The 22,871-nt window shown below is 39.0% G+C and overlaps 1 protein-coding gene across 1 annotated transcript in view; it reads right to left on the bottom strand.

The window, feature by feature from the left end:
- cacna1da (calcium channel, voltage-dependent, L type, alpha 1D subunit, a) overlaps positions 1-22,612 on the bottom strand; it is a gene marked incomplete at both ends in the record, with an annotated part of 54,033 nt that extends 31,421 nt beyond the window's left edge. Inside the window, 5 exons of the mRNA XM_079218361.1 lie at positions 141-293; positions 906-1,072; positions 4,349-4,488; positions 21,592-21,697; positions 22,311-22,612. Of these exons, the coding sequence (XP_079074487.1) occupies positions 141-293; positions 906-1,072; positions 4,349-4,488; positions 21,592-21,697; positions 22,311-22,612 (868 nt within the window). The remainder of the gene's footprint in view (positions 1-140; positions 294-905; positions 1,073-4,348; positions 4,489-21,591; positions 21,698-22,310) is intronic.
- Between the last annotated feature and the right edge of the window lie 259 nt (positions 22,613-22,871).

The following is a 22,871-nucleotide window of genomic DNA, read 5'->3' as shown; positions in this document are numbered from 1 at the left end:
CCTTCCAAAATTGAGAAATGCATGCTGATGTTTGTTGAAAGTTGTAGGGTCAGGCTAATATTACTGCTTGTTACAGAGAAAGTTGAAAAGAGAAAGTTGACTGGATTTCATGTGTACGGCAGACAATAAAGAGGGCGTACCTGAGCCAGGAATGAAGCAGGTTGCGTGCATTTTACCGATGAAAAGCTCCAGGCCGATAATAGCATAGATGATGATGACAAACAAGACCAGGAGGGCAATGTGAAGGAGAGGGACCATAGCTTTAATGATGGAGTTCAAAACCACCTGTAAACCTAAGCAAGGACAAAAATAAACACATCACATGAAGCTGCTGTACTTGAATGTGCAAGAAGAAAATACAGCTACAAACTTCAGTTGCACCCGTGCCAGTCTCCATCCCTGGTCTTACTGCAAAGAAAACCTGGTTCATGATGGTTCACATAACCATGACATTAATATGACGTTATTAATTTATAATATTTTGTTTATCAACAACAGATTTGAACAGTGTGCAGTGTATGATATACTACAGACAATTGAACATTTTCCCCAAAAGAAGGAAGTTGCTTTTCTAATGTTTGATACCAGTTTCTGTAAATATTTCAGAACATCTAGAACGACATATAGTTCATAAATGTGTCACTAGTGTTTACGCTCAGTTTTTAATCGCAGAGCTCATTTCTCCAGGGTGCTGATGGAGATGTTGAATAGATGTTTTTGAAAAACACTCCTCAGGGATGATACAAAGACCATCTGGACTTGTCATGTGTAACCCTGCAACCTACAATATACTGGGATTAATAAGGGCTCTGATAATTACATAGCATATATAAAAAATATGTAGTGAATCTATATGGGGTTGACATGGGTTGCCTGTGTGTTGGCATGTGGAGCTCAGTACTTACTGGGTACTCCTGAGACCAGCCGCAGGGGTCGCAGCACACGGAAGGCTCGAAGGGCTTTAACATCGAATCCACCTGGTTTACCTCCGTGTCCGTGCAACGACGGATGGTCTCCCTCGAGTTCTGGCTTCTCTTCTTTGGTCAAAAGCTCCAGCACAACACTGAAGAGTCTGTCAGAAAACAAACCTCACACTATTAGTCTGGCAAGTAAAACACACTATACAACATACCACAACATGTTCACGTCTGAGCTGCTCATGTTTATTGTATGTTACATGTTCCTTTTTTTTTTTAAAGAGACGCCAAATAAACTATTTGCCGATGTCACCTTTGACTCTTATACTAAATTATAGTAGGCATTTTTCTTTTGGAAAAACGACGATTCAATTCATCAAGAAAATAATCAGTAGCATTAATCTATAATACAATTAATGGTTTGTTTCTTCACTTGAATATTACAGTAGACGTTTTTTCAAGCAATATAGATGTGTATTTCTTTGTCAGATATCCCAAGCATATCAATAATCATTAATGTTGAGACGAGTTTCCCTTAAAACTCTTTCCTGGCTGAGTGTTTTTAATTTACTGTTGTTGATCCATAACATTTAGCTCATTTATCATTTAACTGTGAAACTATAATGTCGCATGCGTCATCCGTTTACTTTACAGCCACCCACAAACCATACTGATATCACCAGGATACAGTTGGATTACAAGAGTACTACACATATAATAATACATACAGGGTCCATTCATGTTAATAGTTGGAATAAAAACTGGTTAATGAACATTGTACTGGTAGCTTCCACACTATAATTTTAATACCTGACAAAACAATTGTCCGTTATTACAAGCGGCGATGCTGGGAGTGCAGTACAGCAGCATCCCGCCCCCTTTGTGTCAATGCAGTTAAGAGTATACAAACAGAAGATAAATGCAGTACAAGAACGGCTTCCTGCTGTGATCACAAAGTGAAATCAGCAGTGAACCATGAAAGAGGCCACTTCATTACAGTCAGTGAGACATTCCTCACCTAGCCAAGAGGGGGAAATCATCTCGACACATCACATCAAAGATTTGTGGACTAAAAGCAGTGAATGAAGCTGCCGATAGGAAGGAGTTCTGAGGGCCCATAAGCACAGTCTGCTCCGGCTTATGTTATACTGAGTCACAGCTGTAAGACTGACCGCCAGCCACTGGGACTTCATTACTCATCCAGTCATGTTGAAAACAAGACACATCAACCTTTTTACTGCATATGCCTCCTTCTTTACCAGTCAAACTGCATAACCTGCAAAGTGGTTTTAAATGCAAATCACTTTAAAATTATTTCGTAAACTATGCTAACTGTATGTTAGGAAGTTTAATAGTCTGTTCTTCTGTTTTATAGGTATCCATTGGTTTCATGGTAATTCTGTAATTCTACACACTAAGCAGAAAAGTACGTAAACAATTGCTGCATGTAAAAATGTTGATAGCTTACATCCCAATTATTGGAAATATATCATCTTTATTTGAAAATGGTAAACACAAATCTTAAAATGTAAACATATTTACATATCAGCCAACATTAGCATTTATTTGGAGTCATGTAAATCCAATATGTATTGTCTTTATGTGTTGGTCTCTAAGTCCTGATGGAAATATTTGGAACTTTTGCTGCAAAGTGCTAAATAAAAGATGAGGGAAACTGTAGATTAGGGTGGTAATTATATAGTTTCGATAGTTTTTCACTCGTAATTTACCCGTTCAATATTCATCAAGGCAGCCTTAAAAATACATGTGATTTAAGGGCATGATCATTTAAGTAAAACCAAGAAAAATCTCATAATTACTCAAATTCTGTGAACTTTTTTTGTTGCAGAGCTGATTTACATTTCTGACACATATGTCCTTTTAATACAATTGTTTGGATATCTTTCATGCATTTCCCACTCAAACAATTACAAGCTAATTTCCAAACTATCTGTTTTAGCTAAGATTCTCTAATACCTCTTGATTGAGCAATTCAAGGAACTTTTACTCACAAACTATATTTTATCAGATTTTTAAAAAAGCATAGTACGACTACAGCAGCCCTAAAGACAGCAATGGATTATATTGAATCTTCAGACAAGAGACAACCTTTCTCTCTATGAAGAGTGTTAATGAACGATGAAATACATTCAAGAACCTTTTTCCAACATTTGTTGAACCATTACGTGCCCTGCTAATAATCTTTAAATACAAATACACACAAACATATTGAAGTGGGCTGAACTCTGACCTTGCAACATGAATTTATATAGCCACTTCAGGGCCGTATTTAGCCATATATTTTGATTCTGGCAGTATTATTTCAGTGATGTAGCAGGAACAGTCACTCTTTATAGCACAAGCTGCCGTCGTTGCATTTGATTGCATGGCAGATAAACCCTGCATGCTTGCATACAGACAGCGATCTGACCCAGCTGCCCACTGGACTGTGTGCATAAGAGGAGAGAGAGAGGGAGGAAAATAGAGGAGAAAAAAAAGACGCTGCGATTAGGATGAAGATAACGAGAGGAGAACATGCAGGAGATAAGAATGAGGGCAGAGTGAGATGGGGAAGTGTAAAGCATGACGTACAAGATCAAAATGGATGGGGGAAGTATAGAACTTGCTGCAGAGACAAAGCAAAGCCGGATGGAAGAGTGTGAGCGAAAGAAAGTCAGTGAGAAAAAATGGGAGGGAGTGTTGGAGAAGAGATGAAGTATGGAGAGATGGTGACTCACTCCAATGGTGGTAAAGCTCTGATTTATTCTCTCTGTCTTTTCTGGGTCATATACTGTGGGTGTGTGAGGGTCTCTATTAGCTGCTTGGAGCAGAGGCTTAAGCAACTTTAACTTTAACACTGACTGCCTCTCTCTGAAACACTGTACACACTGTCAAAATGTTATGCATACTTTTGTAATTTGAGGTGTTGGTCTGTCTTCTACACCATGTTTTATACACTCTGATAATTTACTGTATTTACGTTAATTCTGTTAACATGATGAATTCAAGAGAATTGTGCAGCCTAGCCTGATACTACAATTTGTAATTGGAAGCTTCAAGTTTTAATACCCGTTCTGATTATAAATCATGGGCTGATCTAGGTTTGATCCAACTGAATTTGTGCAGTTCAATTACTAAACTGGATATTATTGACTCATATATCTGGCACTTTGTTTGATGTGCTGCTACCTGTCATGGCTGGGACTTTTGTAAAGGAGATCTTTTAATTAATCAATTAAAAAAAACTGAGATTAAAGTTGTAAATCCATTGAAATAAAAAAACCTCATGATCTGGTCTGTAAAATGACACATTGTTTGGATCACCTGGCATAATGCCCACTGTTGCATGTAATATGTATAATCAAATACATTATATACCATATTTAGATAGAAGAAAAGGTAAATTGAAATAACTGAACTTGATGACTTACCCTATGACGACGATGACGAAATCCAGCATGTTCCAACCGTTTCTCACGTACGCATTCTGGTGCATCACCAAACCATAAGCGATAATCTTCAGAAAGGTCTCAATTGTGAAAATGATGAGGAAGGCATACTCAACCGTTTCCTGCAGATACACAGAAAAAAAGAGAAGAGAGAACAATAGATTTTTGACAAGAACTATAGATATGATGGATTATCATGAAAAAACGGCCGTTTTGGGGTAATGCTTTAGATTACGGTCTGTGATGTATAGATGGTCCCAATATGTATGTATGTTGCTGCAAAGAAGCTGAAAATTCAACATGGCAGCACCGAATAGTTATACAATCACCACAGTTTCTAGGTGAGCTCCCAAGATTCGTGTCACCAATTCAGTGTTTAACCAAATGTGAAATATGGTCACATTCTGCCCTTCTGCCGTTGCCAGCGCAGGGCATAAACATACAGTAGATTGGAGAGAATTACGCTGCACATCGTGTACCGTACATTAAAATATTAGCTATCTGCATACTAAATTTAAGAGGTGCATATTGTTACACAAATGTCAGTCACAGAGATGGCTGCAGTGAAGAGAGTATCAATGGGATATTTCCTATTGGATGAGCTAGTCGAGCTTGCTGAGTCTAAGAATAGGAGGATGACTGTATAATATCTAGTTCACCAGTGTCACATGTTCTTAACGTCAATCAATTAAAAAAGTAAAAACAGCCTTGTTTAACCAGAGCAGCCGAATCTTGAGCTCATTCTGATCTGATTAGGTTGTCACGCTTTACAAAACTTGTCTCTGCACATATTCACAGAAAACATGAGAAACCTTGAGGTGTACAAGAACATTTCAATATAAGAAGAAAACAAGTGTTTTGACTTAGTATCATGTAACCTCAAGTTAAAACTGGAAAGACCAGAAGCTGTTTGGCTTTATTGTTTAGTACACTACAAACCATCATGGAAGTGGAAGACACACCACAACGGACAGCTGACTACGGAGATCTACCTTCTGAGCCTCCACAGCAGCGAGTAACAAGTCAGTAGTCTGAACTCATTATCCAAAAATAACAAAACAAAATTGAATTAGCTTGGAAGATGAATTGATAATACTTGTTCAGTGCAACACATCTGTTCAGAACTGGCCAAGCTTTCTTGAGAACCACTCATACAAGCAACTTCACGCTTAACACTGGCCTTCATTGGGGCATCCTCAATACACACGCCATGACGTAGTTGCGTCACACACCCAAATCACAGCTTCTCAGAATCAGAATCAGAAACCGTTTATTGCCAGGAATGTTTGCACAGACGAGGAATTTAGTTGGGCGGAAGGTACATACATTAGACATTAGACATTAGACGAGACGAACAACAATCAACGACATCAACAGTGCAAAAAGTCTAAGTGTATAATAATAATAATAAAGTGCTCAGACAACAGATAACATTAATGTAAGTGTATGTGAAAGTGACGTGTGTGTTTAAGTTAAAGTTAAGTGTATGTATTAAGTGTATTAAAGTTAAGTGTATGTGGCATGTTAAAGTGACGTGTGCGTTTAAGTTAAAGTTAAAGTTAAGTGTATGTGGCATGAGTGTTTAAATATGAATTGTGCAGTGGAGTGACCGGTAGGAGGAGAGAAAGGAATAAAAATAAAAATAAATGGTCCGAAAGAATGGTCCGTGAATAGTCCTGTGATAGTCAGTCAGAAGCATCAGTGAAATACACAGTAAAGGTATTTAACCTGGGCCTGGGAGCCAAACTGAAAAGGGTTTCTGCTTCAGAGGAAATCAGACATACAGACAGTGATTCCTTGTTTTATAATTATATATAATATTAAAGTAAAAAGTAGCTTTGCTTTGAAAACGATGGGAAAGCACAAATAAGGACCTAACCACACTGATGGATGAAAACACTGATTCACTTAACAGAGCAACCAGTCAGAGATCTCTCGCCCACCGCTGTATGAATCGGCTGAGAAAAGTTAAAAAGGGAAAAACACACTTTAATTAAAACGATGGTATGTAGAGACTATAAGCAGTGACGTAACACAGCATTGCAGCTTTCTACTGTTGTTTCAAAGACAGAGAGAGAACAGGAACATCAGGCCATCAGGTTGAGGTCGAGTGAAGCTAATAACAGAGGCACACGCTGCCAGATAGAGGTGGTATGTATTTAGTGCAGTGCGATGTGTGAGAGGCTTTAGGTGGACACACCAGGGTGACTCAGTTCATTTAGGACAGTCCTGGGACTTCCCTGGAGATATGTAACGATATAGAGTCCTTTATGCATGAGGCAGGTCAACATAAACTCTGCACACTGGTACCCATGATAGCTTTCCATCAAGAGAAGAGTCATTTAACTTTTCACAAGAGCTCTTATAATACACAATGCAGACAAATGCTAAAAGCCACACACACGTATGCATTATTATATACATAATAACCTCTACCGCCTGAGGGAGTCCTTAATCCTTTGCTCTGTGTTCTCTGCGGACAGCATAATGCAAGAGCACTGTCGGCTGCAGGGGCTCGTTTTCCCAACAGTTTACTGCAGATTGTGAGAAGCACTTAGCCCAGAATAGGAGACACGGGCCTCTTTGTTAGTGAAGTAAAAGGTTGAGTTAAGCTTGTGGCTGCTCCCTCCATGACGGAGCATGCTCAGGGCCGCAGGGAGCAGAGAGAACTGAACAATTTAATCGAGGATGGAAGGGAAGTGACGGAGAGACCAGTGAACATTGAAGCATTTACGGGCCAGAAGGAGCAATAGTAAAGCAGCAGTTATCTGTTAGTGTGACACAGGCTTCAGTTAGGTGGCATGTTTGATTCATCAACAAAGTGTCTAGTGGTATATGTAGTTATAAAATAAATAAATATTATATAATATTTCCTCTAGTGTGGTCTACAGCAGTTATTGAGTAATAATTGTAAAGATACAGAAAGTAGCATGTAATACGTTGTCAGAACAGTTTTAGCTTTCCAAGGCCCAGTCAATTTATGCAAATTGCCACTTCCTGGTTTGTGAAAGCATGTTAAATATAATAGCAAATGATAACCATTCCCTCTTAATTAACCAGCAATTTATTCAATCATAAGCACGTTATTCTGCGACCAGAAATAGAACGAGGGAGAGACACGGAAAGAGAAGGAGAGTGAGGCAGAGGCCATTGGGGAGGACCATAAATATCTCTGACTCATCTTAGGTTATTTGTGCTATAAAGAGACTTACAGTATATGTTCCCTTTTCTCATACAGTATATAACACATTAATTTGTAGTGATCAGTTCACTTGCTGCTCTTCTGTTATGTACACACACAACATGATAGATCACACACTCTCACATACACAGACACACACTTACACGGCACATGTTTAGAAAATACACGCCGCATACAACAGCATATGATAAACTCATCACACGGCATAATGCATGTTTCTCCTTGACCCTCAAAGCCATACAGTCACTCTTCTGCCACAGGGTGAGTGTCTACAGGCACAACTCAGTTTATCTCACACACTCACAGAGCTCAGATCACCATATGACAGAGGATGCTAACCCGCTGAACCATGCATTCCTTTACATAACTTGCCATTTGACTGAGATATGCGGACAGCGGCAATGTAAACCTATTAAGAATTCAGATGGCACTGTGCACAATGCCCATGAAGCAATCTATCTTCCTTCAGGCTACACACAGAAAATAAGCAATTACATTGTGTGCATACTAAGAGTTAAAAGGGAGCTATAAAGTACAATAATGCAATCACTGCACCGTTGTTCAAACATTATCTTTACTATCTAAATAAAGTCAGTATAAACTGTAGCCTCCTGAAGTGAGACTAGGAGTTTCAAACTGATGGCTTATATACTGTGTATATATATATATATATATATATACATATATATATATATATATATATATATATATATATATATATATATATATATACATATATAAAATAAAAATACATTTCAAATTAAGCACTGTGCTGTGCCAATTTTATTTATAAAGCCCAATATCATTTTACCCAATTACAAATTTGCATCAAGGGGCTTTACTATCAGCAGAACAGGACACCCTCTGTCCCAATATGCTTGTTCATGTTTTTGTCAAGTAGACAAAATACCCCTATGTCTGCAAGCTTAACGGACGGCATTGATGCAGAAATCAAACCTATAGTCTGAACACAGAATCACATTAAAGAGAGAATAAACTAATGCTTCAGTTTATTCAGACATGTGATCACGTAGGACTAATTGGTACATTTAAATTCATTTAAATTCATTTTGTATAGCCTTAAATCACAAATTTGCCTCAGAGAGCTTTACAATCTGTACACATACAACATTCTCTGTTCCGGGACCTGACATCGGTTCAGGAAAAACTCTCCTCAAAAAAAAACTTCAACAGGAAGAAAAAGGGAAGAAACCTTCGAGAGAGCAACAGAGGAGGATCCTCTATCAAGATGAACGAAGTGCAATAGGTGTGAAACAAAAATAGATGATTATATGAAAGGATAGAAAACCTTCATAAATACTACACTATGACCAGAACATACTGTATTGAAGTACAGTATGTTTAACTTAGGGCTGCAACTAACGATTATTTTAATAATCGATTAATCGGATGATTATTTTTCCGATTAACTAAAAATCAAAAAAACATTAATTTCCAACCCTTTATTCAAAAACAGAACTGACAGTGCAAAAAATCTTCATAAAGTGCACAAACAGGTTGCTCTTTGAACATCCCTGAGCTGTTAATTAAAAAAATTAAGTTAAAATGGACTAACACTAAAAACATACACATGTATGCTTTACATCTGCCAAATGTGAGCCCTTTTTACTGTAATTGATCTCCTTGGAGCAGAGACTGCATTTAGCATGCCCTGCCTTTATCAATATGTATGAAATACTGGGACAGAGGGAAGCTGCACTGCTCCTTTCACATCTGCAAATAGAGCGTCCTCTTCCTTAAACTATTTCATTCTGGGTCTCTTATGACCACGACATTACGTTGTTGGCGAAGCCCAACTATGTGATTTGATTCATTCTACTTTGAGTAAAAATAAAACTTGCAGCCAGATCCGCAGGTGTGCCGGTTTAACGTTAACGAGTGACTGCGTGAACTGAACCAGACCGGGGGATTACGGCATGTTTCATCACGTTACGTTTTTTTTACAAAAAGTAACTTTAACGACAATACACAACCCAAACACGTTAGCTAACGTGATAGCAAGCTGACTAGCTTCCATTAAAAACAAGTTTGAGGGAAATGAAGACGCTGTAGACATCTTAACGCTGATTGGCCAAGACTCGACACATCACATCAAAGATGTTCTATTTTTGCGAAGATCACAACCTTTTCCCAGTGTCTCGCTACAATCTCAGAAACGCTGGCAGGCCAGTTGCTTTTTCTTCGCGACTTATTGACTGGCGTAATAATCGTGCGACACAACGAATCGATAATGAAATTCGTCGCCAACTCTTTTGATAATCGATTTTTATCGATTTTATCGATTCGTTGTTGCAGCCCTAGTTTAACTTGCTCTGCTTGAACCTCGGAGATAGTTAAAAACATGGTATTAAAGCAGCTGTAACATTGTGAGCAATAATATATCAGCAAACTATGTGCTGTGTAAAGATATAGTTTAGTAAAGTCTACCTGAGCTGAATGAAGTCGCTCTCCCTGTGTGTGCATACTAAACTAGACACAGCCAGACCGGCTGTGCAATGCTTTTAGTGCATGTTATGCTGTGTTCACACCAAACGCGACACGATTTTTCGCGCTGCGTTTACCGCTTCAGTTTACTCACGCGAGTGAAAAGAGGGTGTTCATACCAAACGCAAAATTGCGCCGTGACAAAGGGGGCGTGGCTTATTGCCGTCGCTTCTCTCCGTGAAAAAGAGTTATCTTTTCCGCTATCAATAACCATTATTTCTGCGTTATACTTGTTGTGGAAGTCCCAAACATGTCGGAACATCAAACGCGACTCAAGTAACTATGTCTGGCTTATCTCCGTAAAACGGATACCGCTTCCGCCATCCACCATGGAAATAACCACTAGTTCTGCTTTATACTTTCCACATTCGTCGGAATATCAAACTCCATAGTTTCTGGGTTCATAATATTATCCGTAGTCCCACAACAGCGTCTGAATGACGGCCGCTACCAGCGCTACTTGAGGCTGAGCAGCAACAGTTTGATTCAGCAATGGCAAGACAGCGGTAGCGGGCGGAGCTTCTCAACGCTGATTGGCTGACGCAACTATGATTCACGGGATTTCTTTCAGAGCTGGGATATTTCAACTCAACTTGATCTCCAAACCTTACCAGTCCAAATAGGGCCTCTGGTGTAATACAGCAAAAATAAACAACACAATGTTTCATGTTTATGACACTATTCCACAATAAATATGAGCATAAACCATAAGTATGACTCGAAGGGCCTCGAGAGTTACTTGGGAGAGCACCACGATTTGTCAAAATACTGAATCCACTAATAACGCCAAATCCGCTGAGAAACCAACCTTCGCCAAGATAGGCACAACATTGCCATTTATGTCTAGCAAAAATAAATGAAAATGTACTTACTTATGGCTGAAATAAGATTCACCAGGCCTTGTTTGGACTCTCAGCCTACAGCACATGGCTAGAATGAAGCGAAGACCGTTCAGGGACCAGGGAGGGAGTGGGAATGTTTAGTGTTGGCCGAGCTGACACGATCGCTCGAAGATCCTGAACTAAAATAATTATTAAAAATACTTAACTTTACTCAATCAAAGCACAACTTTGCACATATACTCCTACCATACAGAGCTGTGTTATACATTACATTCAGCATTAATATATTTTACGATAAGAAAAAACAACAATTTTCTTTTTCCTTTTCTGTGTACTATCATAAACTAACACATATATTAACTTATTATCTATGTCTACAAGGGTTTTCTGTATATTATAGCTTTTTAAATTATTCAAATAGACCTTGGGGTTGAGGAGATATTCAATATTTAGTTGAATACAAACCATTCGCAATTTTCGCCATTACATTGTCTGGGGTAATGAAATGTACAAGTAAACCAGGAAGGGCAGTAAACCTGACTGATGGTCGCTATATGTTAAGTACTAAAGACATTGGGAGGACGCCTGCGACCATATTATGATGGTAACATGGAAAAGAGAGAATGATGAAAAAATATGGATTACTACAGATATTTTTCTTTTTCTTTTTAGTGATCACTGTATGGTTTAAGGCTGTTGGTTAACAAGACTATAAATAGCATGAGATTAGGCTTTAGCGTAAAATTCAAGTCTCATTCTCTAGTTTTGAGGAAAAACTGTTAAAAATGAAAAGTATTTTCCAGAAACCGTGAAACAGTGATGCAATATAAATTAGGAACTAAAGAATATTTTAGTTTTCAATTGATCTCTGTATTATTTTCCAGATTATTCAAGTAATCGTTCGGGTCTCTAAATTATCCATTGCAATTTCCCAAAGTGATGTCTTGAAATGTCTTGTTTAGTGCAATCCAACAGACTAAACCCCAAATATATTCTATATATATTATAAAAATAACTTTTAGTGATCAATGCCAATACAATTAATCAATCAATTAGTCAATCAATTAATTGAGGAATCGCCGGAGGTCTAATCTATGAATTATCTAACAAATATATTGTTCAGCCTATTCAATGTATTTCTGATTAAATGAACAACTGAGTGTTACTGTGTGCATGACAAGCCACATCTGAGCGTGTGGCTTTAAAGCCTACAGTCACGTGACTCAGAGTTGTATAATGCATGTTTGATATCTGTGTTCGACGAGAGCGCTTAAGCATAGCAAACACAACAAACCACAAGCCATAATACTAATGTTAATGCTAACCATATATAGTACAGTAGAGAGTACACACAGTCAGTGAATGCAACTAAACAGCACGGTGTGACGACACAGCAGCCAATACAAACTCTGTCGCCACGGGACAGTTTGAGAGCAGATCTCTCCTGAGTGTCACAGAAACGTTATATCATTTTGAAACTCATCCTGCACACAATAAGCAGACATATATTCGGTAGGACTTCCCACATCATTCTCCAGCTACATCTCCCTCCCCCATGCGCTCTCCATCCCTCACTAACTCTCTTTCCTTTCCCTGTCTGTATAGATCAGTCAATGCCATCCAGCCAAGCCAGGGGAGGGGGCTGAGGGCAGCCGGCATTTAGTGCTTCTTCACCGCCTACTCCTACAGGTTTGCACAATAAATACGGGTGTTTGAGTGTGCAGCCTATGTTGGGGTGCCTGTGCATAAGTGTGTGTTATGGATGGAGTTTGTGTTAATCTTCTGTATATTTCAATAAGGCATGTCACATTACCTGGTGATGCTATGTGCAGTAATTTATAAATTTTATCACAGTGTATTAATAATGTATTTTGATTTCTTATTAGGAAATAGTATAATGTGTTTGCGGAAATCCCTTCACATGTCTTTGCATTGCTTTTATTGTTTATTGTTGTACATTTTATTTTGTTTAGTACTGAACTAGTGACTAAATCCAAGAATAAAACAGTAACATGAATCTATCAAATTTGAATTCAGCAAGAACACTACAAGATAATACAAAGTGTATCGCACATCTGTTCATATGCAACGTTTTTTATAGCTCTATATAGCTGGGCCCATATGTTTGAATGCACATTACAGTATGTTAATGTGTCTTTGTATATGGTGTATGTGTACACGCGAATTGTGTGTGAATGTGAAGTACTGTGGGGGCGGCAGGATTTGTGTGAGGATGTGGATGTCAAGGAAAACACTACAAGTACAGGTCATTTTGAGTATACCCACACTAGTCTTCACAAAGGAAGAAAACATCATACTGAATACTTGTTGCATAAGCTCAGTGATGCATTGCTTATAGTTTTGCCCTAACGTCACACCATCGACACAGAATTGCATTGAGATGTAGTTGTTCAATCAAGATGTTTTTTTCAGTTTGTAAAATACTGCAGCTGTCAGATTATGTTTGGCTTCACACAGCAATAGCTCAGTGCAGTACGACTAGAATCACAGTATTTTTAAAGCGTCGTCTACAATACAGCACAACTTGTGCAGAATGGCCTGTTCGTCAGCCAAAAAGATTCAACCTGCTGAGTTCATGAGCAAAACCATCAAAGCTTCTCTTGATGTTGTATCATTGTGTTCGTGGTTGCATGTGACTGAGTGTAGAGAAAGAGGCAAGTAGTGAATCCACAACATAAATGCTGCAACACCTCACGGGGAGTAAAGCATTCTCATGTATTCCCATTTCAGTCACGCCAACACACTCATATCTCTCTCAAAACTCACAACTATGGACACACGCGCGCACGCACACACACACACACACACACACACACACACACACACACACACACACACACACACACACACGCACACACACACATACAGTCACCCTGGTCCCTTCTTCCTTTTTTTCTTTGTAGTTCATCATTTGCAATGTGTGTCTGGGAATGTTAGTGCTCCATACATACTGTGCTGTAAATCTGTAGAACACATGTTCATGCTTTCAGATGTGTGTCCATGTAAGGAAGCACATATAGCTCAATGGAAACAAAAGAAAATGGTTAAACTCAGGAAATTAAAGTTAGATCCCAAAAGCCAAACCAGCTCTTCAGCTCCATGCTGGACGTAAACAAATCAACTCGGCTCTTCAGTTTTTTAAATTTTTTTATTAAACCTAAAGCTTTTGGCTCAAGCAGACGTTTGACAATGCCTCGTTTAAGTTGAATATTTTCACAAAAATACATGTTATTACTGACATCCAGTAAATACAGTATCTATCTTAAAATGACTATAATATATGCATGACACGATTGAGAAAGGAAGAATACTGCACTTCTCTGTCTGAGTTTGTGATATTTATTTCCTGTCTCTCTTTTTAACAACTCTTCCCATTATGATTTGGCACACACACACACACACACACACACATTGGGAAAGTTAGTCATGTACATACAAATAACTATTTCATTTGAACAATTATAGTTTAATAGTAGCGAGTGATCAAGTGTATCGATTTGCTCCATTTCACATCAGCTGTATGTGAGAGATGTATTATGCTACTCTAATGTGTGCAAGTGTTTTAACATCATGCCACTAAACCAATATGTTCACCAACCAAAGCAAACAAAACACAAGAAAGAAGCAAAGGAACAATTATCATTAAAAGCCTAAAGACAGCAAGGGCGACAGAAACAATCCTAACTTCGTCATAAATAATAGGATGCTGAGTTATGTGCAGTACTTTTTGTTTTATAGTTTTGTATTAAAATGAACTTGGATCGGCTCTTCAGTTTGTACTGAAGTGCATTTGAGCTGTCATGCGACAAAGGAATCACACTCACAGTTAGTGACTTCAAACTTTTACCTTAATTTAACAAAAGTGTGCATTATAACAGGTAATATTGCTGAAAGGTAATAATGTCTCACTCTGTTCTGAGGTTATGTGTTTCCTTGTTTCATTTATTGATATCATTCATGTTTAGTGCTTCCTGTTCTATTTGTCATTCACCTCTCATTTCAGATCACTTCATTTCCTGCCTTTGTGTGTTCTCCCACCAGTTTTGATTGTCTGCCCCGCCCTGATTAGTTTCACCTGCTCACCTGTTTTCACTTCCCCAATCAGTCATTCACTATTTCTACGAGCCCAGCTCATCATTGTTGTTCACACCCAGTAAATACCATTGTAATATTTGCATTAGTAAATAATAACTAGACTAACAGTATAAGCAGGACAAAACAATGAATCATAAAGAAATTAAAAAGCTAGCAAACTCACTCTTGTCATTTGTCACTCTTGTTCATTGCTTCATATTCATAAGAAATCATAAATGTTGTTTATAGAACGTGAGAATAAATAAATCATCTGCTGTTCTTTAAGGTGGCTGTTTGACGCACACAGTGTGCACATGCTCTTCTGTTCTTAATCATGACTGCACTTTCACACAAAGCTAGCGCGGCTCTGACTCCCTCTCTTTACTCTCTCTCAAACACACACAAACACACTCTCACACTTGCACACATGTGCAGAAATACACATTCAAGATAACAGGCAGGGACAGTGCTAGTGTGAGCCACAAATGAGCAGTTGCGTTAAGTGACTAAACACATACTTCTAACATCATCTCTATGGGAGTCCACAGTCCAGACGTTGCTGCTTGTGCCAGCCATTACACACATACACACACACACACACGCACACACACACACACACACACACACACACACACACACACCGCTAACTGCTTCATCCATCACACACGTACACATTTACGCTCTTCTTTACACGTGCAGCCAAAACACTGGCACACAAAGCCCTCCTCAGATGGAAATATGTCCTCAACTCCCCAAGTGTAGACTCAAAACATATATTGCAAATACTATCAAAGACTTGCAAAATGCAACATCAGCAACTCAGTAGTATTTTAAAAAACACAATTGCATAATGAGTTTTGAATTGTAATTACAGAAAGGATTTAGTAAATTCTGGGCGATTAGCTGAAAGATTGCACTGCGTGTTGGCTAAAAGCATTCTATTTGTTTGCCATTCTATAAATGTACAGTACATGCTGTTTATTTGGCGCATAGCCTGTGACCTTGATTTGGTGACTACAAAGCTGGCAAATAACACAAGGTCCTTTTTTCTACAAGAGAATAACAAAAGCAAACTGAGGTAGAACCTGAGCAGCTAATATGTGAAATATCTATGGAAGTGGTATTTCTACTTTTACACATTCCTGATCGGCATCCTTTAAAAAGGTTGAAAAGGCAAGATAGAGGATGTCATGGAGGGACTTGCAATATCATCAGATGTCCGCTCAAAAGAAGAAATGTCACTGTATTGTGCCTCTGACAATCTTGGACAAGAACCACTGCAATATGGCGGATGCCTCTCAGTGGCTGGGTGTCACACTGAAGCACTTGGTGACTGTGATCAGTCAACAGGCATTGGCTGCCAGTCACAAGTTTGGCTCTGTGATGTTGTTGGTCTGCATTTACATCAGAAATGACTTCTTTTTCGGTAGCTGCTCACTTTATAGGGCACGGTCGCTCTGTGCATTTCACGCCTGTAACTGTATTATACGCATACATATTAACAGGACTTTGCTTCGGGTGACTTGTGTCTTGTTTAACAGGCCTGAGAGTTCATTGAAGTTGTGTGCATGAATGAACTGACTGAAGCCGTGTAAGATTTAGGCGATAACTAATGATAGATCTGTTTGATTAGTAACACTTCCGTGTATTTGAACCTGTGAACCACGGATTTCTGCTGGCCTGCACATGGTGTTGAAGAACAAGGCCAGTATATGTTTAAATTAAGTTGGAGCCATATTGTGCCATAATTAAGCACTCATTTATATAAATTAATTTCAAATATGTCTTGTCAGATGAATTGTCATCGTACGGTATGAAGACAAGCATATTGTGTGTGACTTTTGAGGATAGAACTGGGGAATCTATGCAAAAAGGGTTATATCTTACTACTCAACATGGTAGCAGCCATGTTTGGCTTCTTTTTGTTCATCCATTAGTATTCACTCACACATCGTATTTATAATTTGTAAGCCTACTATCTCAATAAAGATTAAATAAGAAATACTGCGCTGTCTAATTGTGTAATAGTATAAAACACATTACATTACATTAGATGTAAGTGTCATAACAAGCTTCCCTTCATCTTAAACAGAGGGGACAGTTGTTTATAATGACCATCTCCTGCCCCCTTCACCTCCTGCTGTGTAAACCACTTGAGCTTATTCTGACACCAAATGTCAACATCAAAGCAAATTATTTTTTTAAACTACCAGAAATCCAGACATTAAAACGAGGATCTCACTAAAACCTGGCACCAACATGTATGCCTCCATTTCTCAGTCCCCCTGTCAATAGCATTAAATCATATATGATTTAGCAAAATTATTCATGTAAGGGCTGGGCAATAATTTGATATGAAAATGTCATATTGAAATCATATATCTAGATACACAAGTGTGTCATATAAATTGCTAAAAACAAGAGCATATAACGCAAGTGATATAAATTCTGCTTTTGGAATTACCCCAGTGTAGTTGAGTCAAACTATTGTCTTAATCGGATTGTGTATAAATGGAAATATTTATTCATTTAGTTTTCTATATATATTTTCACATGAAACTGTTATTTATTTCTTACCATGTGATTATTTTATATAGACGATTTATTTATTAAACTACAAGAAAACATGCTGTATCGTTAGCAAGATATGAAATGACGAGAAGATTTTGGCTATATTGCCCGCCTCTCTTGATGATATCCTCAAATGTATCAGCATCCAAGCGTGAAGCTGATTTAGGCTGTGAGTTCTCTGCTCGCATCCAAATGACCTCTGCATTGGTTTGTGTGAGACATTTCCGTCTTTACATGTTTGTGTCCTTTTGTCCCCAGTAAAATAAATCGCTCTGCGGCTCCAGAGTTATGCAATAAAAGTGGTACAGGCAAACACTACATGATACCATAAGCAATTCACTGTGTGTTGCCTCACTAAGGAAGAGACGTATGAATCATATTCACCATGAAAAGGTCATTGTTTTGCTCAGCTACCTTCAGCCGGAGCTGCCCGGGGTGTTGAGTCTCAGATAGATAAGTCAGAAATGACCTTAAAGCAAAGGCAGGAGGGTTGCAGACTATTTATCTGTCCCTGAGACAAGGTGCGTTTGGAGGAGACACAGTCACGTGCAGGATGGGTTGCGTGTCTTATATTGCAGGGAAATGACTAAACAAAGGAAGAGCAAAAAAAAGGAGAAAGCTAAGCAGAAGAGGGAAGAAATTACTTTGAGTTCCTGTCAGGGTTTGCTGTCTTACGCACGTGAGTGCTCGCTACATCCTGTTACTCACTTGTGCCTCCTGGTGAAAGCAGGACCTCCTTTGCCCAATGTTCTGCCTGAGGAGGAAATTGCTTTCTATTTATAATGAGCTGCTGCATTTAACCAAGCCTCACTAACAAGACGGACAGACTCATGCTATTAAGGCCTCTGTGACTTTGCAGCATTGCACTGTTCTAACCCAGAGCAGCTCTGCAGCACCTAAGCACTGCGAAGACAGAGTCACACCAGCAAACAAATTCAGTATGTTTATGTTCATGGTGTTAATGTTAAACTGAGAATGCACTAAATGAACAGTCTACGCATTCACAAGCCAAGACGTCAGCTTGTCTGTATTGCAACATTTCAGAGTCTCTCTGTGTTGAAAGTTACACCGCTTTTTGAGTGTGTGTGTGTGTGTGTGTGTGTGTGTGTGTGTGTAAAAACCTGCTTAGTTCAACAGCCTAGTGATATAATTTGATCCTTGCTTTACACATCAGGCCCCTCAGCACCCTATCTCAGGTTTCATATGAGTTCTCAGTCCACCTCTGAGGCTGCAGAGCAGAGCGGTGTGAAATGGCAATCTCCACTACAGCCGTACCTGCTGGCTGCTACAGAAAAGATAGCTCAGCACTTTTGTCTCTAGTGCTCCTCCTGTGACTACAGCGTGAGTTCTGTAGAACAACTAAGGCCAAGCTGGCACACCTGCCCTACAAAGTACTCTATTGTTCAACCTCTGCTGAAAAGGGAAAGATTGCAGCATTGGCTTCTGGTTTAATTCTGCAGTGTCAACATTAAATCAGATAACAAAGTCCTGTGCAAGCAATAGACAAGGATCAGTATGAGGATCAGCAAAAACACATACTGTATAGTGCAGTTGAAGAAGCATCCATATAAGCACAGAGGAGGCAGTTGTGCATTTTCAAACAGTTAAGCTTTGTCCTGACTACAAAGGAGGTGACTAAATGATAAATGACTTGATATCTAATCATCAACATGTCGTTTCATCTCTACTTAATGATCTTGTTCATGAAGCATGTCGGCCGCATCAATGATGCTGCTCAGTCCTGGACCGTCTGCACAAAAGTGCACAAAATGTAGCATTATGGTTCATTAAATAAAATAAGATATAGGAATAGCATCCCCAACTCTAATCTTATAATCATGGACATAGGATACATAATACAACATCCATTAGAATACAGTGACAAATAATACACAGCAACAGATTATGATAAAACACATAATGAAGGCATCATTAAAAGAGGCCAAACATATCCATCACATGTTTACACTTACAGATTTGGTTTGCATTATGAAGGCTGAGATGAGACATAGTATTTAGCTTCCAAGCAACCTTAGTTATTTGCCAGACACACTTGAATGTGATCAGAACACATGAGAAGGAGAAGCTCTGAACATATGAATGTACATTCTGGCTCTGAATTTATTAACATTGCAGTTAGGCTCCATAATGGCTGCATTGCAACTTAATAAGAACACCTGAGGTTTAGAGGTTATACATAAAGCTACCAGTATGAAATGAGCACCTGTCAACACTATACACATGGTTTACTATCGATCTGAGGCTGGGACACACATTAGTGAATGGCTTCTGAAAACTCGCAACTGAAAGTAGATTGGTGCATCACAATATTTAATTGTACTGTATAAAAGCAGAAGAAGTAATCATTGTTGAGTAAGAGGTGCACCAATGCAACGTATTCTTCCCTAATACAATAACAAATACTGATTCGATCTGATATCTTTGATCCCTAATTTAAATTCATTAAACCTCACTAACGCCTCTGGCTTGGCAGTAAAGGCCTCCCACATATTACAGCCTTCATATTAAAATATATGTATTAATAGACTTTATGCATCAAGACTATAGCTCAAAACAGAAAATTAACAAAAATAAACTATATTCTAACATGCTTCGTGTAGGTGCAGAAAAAGAGAGCATGTGTGTGTGTGTGTGTGTGTGTGTGTGTGTGTGTGTGTGTGTGTGTGTGTGTGTTTGTGTGTGTGTGTAACTACCCCAGTCCAAAAAGACTTGCTTGCTGATTAGAATAGCCTTTTAACTCTATTGCTGCTGTATTTATATTCACATCAGCAAAATACACACGTTTCGGCGTTGCTTTCTTCCGGGTGCAACCAGCCTCTTAACGTTTTTCTACACTCTTTTTGTTTCTTCTTTAGCAAGTGGGAACATTTTCTTCTTCCAGTTGACACCATTAGGACAATCCAACTCTTTTAAACCTCACTCCCAAACGTACCCTGACAGCACACTGTACATAATACTGTATCAGGTACTGTAATGTCCCAGATGGCCCACTTTCTCCCGATGCACCACCGCTGCGTAAACAAACACCCTGAGGTCACCCTCCAGGAGGTCAAACCGAGAAGCAGTACATCTTACTTCTCCAAAGTAGAGCAGAAACCCTTTTAACTAAAGCTGTAGCTTATCTTGCACAGCAGGTTCAGCAGCGTAACAGACTGAGAAACACTCCCGCCGGTCTTTTGCAGCACGCTGGTAACCTCCGCTAACATGTTCCTGCTCTCAGACGAAGCTTTCAAGAACATTCAAATGTCTGCAGACACACTGTATACGCTCTTCATGAATCATTGAGCACTACAGATAAATTCTGCTCATGTAAGGAGGACCATATTCTGTGTTTTTGTCTAGCTTTTGGAGAAAGCACTCCTACTCAGCTGTGAAACAATGCTTACAACACTACATCACCCATAATTCATCACACAGACATAAATGCACAAGGTGCACAGAGTGGTGCAATGACGATAAAGTCTAAAAATAGAAAGCTGAATAAAACCTCTGTACAGGGAAACTATGATATGATAAAGCACCAATGAGGGTAGTTGTCAAAGTGTTTCTCTGTGTCGGCACAGCAGATACTTGCAATCTGCATGATGAAGCAATATGCTAAAGATACAATCTGTATGAAACGTCTCACTACTACAGCAAAATCTCTATACACTATACCTACCATATCTCTTATCAAAAGGGACAATACAATCAAATTATTTCAACTGAAAGAGGATTATGTAGTACAATGCATGTTGAATTTAATCTTGAAACTATTCAACCAAACAAGAACATAACAACAGGCACTAAAGGAGATTATCTTCCATTTTTTAACGCCTTATTACAAACCTAACAAGCCAGACATTAACATTTTGACAATGTGTACTCGGAGAGTCCATATAAAAACTATGCAGAGCAACACCAGTCTGTTTTGGGCTTTAAGTAGCAGCACTGATACAATAGGCACCACATGAATAAATGTATCAGAGCGACATATACAGACTACTCACCAGGTCATGGTTTGTGGAGTTGGAATCATCTGCAGGGAAGGGGACATATACAGCTAAGGCCATACAGTTGGCAAAAATAGCAATTAATATAAATATATCAAATGGCCTGAGAAAAAAAAGTTAAGGAAAACACAGAAGAAAATGATGTAACAGAGCAATACAAAATAATATGGATGTAAAATACTTCAAATCCCTGATGTAGTCTGATTACTTTAAAAAGCACGACAAGAAATCACTGGACTTGGTCGTCATGAATAATTACTACAGACAGATCAAACAAAGGTATGTATACACAAAGGACCTGTGAACGAGTAGCGCAGTCAGCAACTCATGATAATTTTCACTACCTATTAATGTGGCAGTTTTCTTTTTACCTAATCCATTAATCATTTGATCTATTGAAGGTCAGAAAATAGTGAAAAATGACAGCTTGCCAGAGCACAAAGTGACATTTTGTTTTGATTTGTTCTAATTACAATCTATAACCATATAGATATAAAACCATATTGATATAAAACGAAAAAAACATGGATAATTAACTAAGAATGTTTAGTGTTTTTCTTTAATGAATTACTTTTCCGATGAATTCATTAGGAAACCAGTTGCCAATTAGTTTTCTAATCTAACCGCTTCAGCTCTCTGAACTGGTAATGATCTTTGCTCAAATCCCAACACTCAGACATTCAGCCAGCTCTACATAATACCACTGTCAAGGATACTTCCACTCCACCAGGCTGATGCAGGCCCTGCGTATGGGGTTGTTGAGGTTGAGGCAGAACAGAGCCCTTGGTGGCCTGCTGTTGGCGTTACTGCCCTGTTTCTTGCTTTTGGCATACTGCTGCCGCTTCTTCTGTGCCAACGCACCGACCGGGATGGTGCTGGACACTGGGGCAGGCAGGGCAGGAGGTGCCGGTGCTGCCACAGGGGCTGGGGCTGGGGCCGCAGCAGGGGCAGGGGTTGAGGCAGGAGGGGCCTCTGGGGCCACGGGGGCCGGGTCTGGGGCGGGCCCGTTGGCGCTCATGATGTGGGCGTGGCTCTGTGAGGAGCATCCAGCAGCATGGATCTGCCAGGGTAGACTGGGTGGCTAGAGAAGGGCAGAATAGTCTGACCGATGAGCTGGCTCGTCACCAGGGAGAGCGACTCTGGTGCTGCTGGCATAATTTGCCTCTGAGAATGAAAGAAGGGTGAGATGAGATCATGGTATTGGGACATTTTACACTTTATTTTTATAACTAAAATGATTATTATTGATATTGCTTTTAAGAGAAAAGCACATTAAA

This window comes from Taurulus bubalis, assembly GCF_910589615.1.
Source record: "Taurulus bubalis genome assembly, chromosome: 5".
In the NCBI taxonomy this organism is placed as follows: domain Eukaryota; kingdom Metazoa; phylum Chordata; class Actinopteri; order Perciformes; family Cottidae; genus Taurulus; species Taurulus bubalis.
This window is presented reverse-complemented; position numbering and strand designations above follow the sequence as displayed.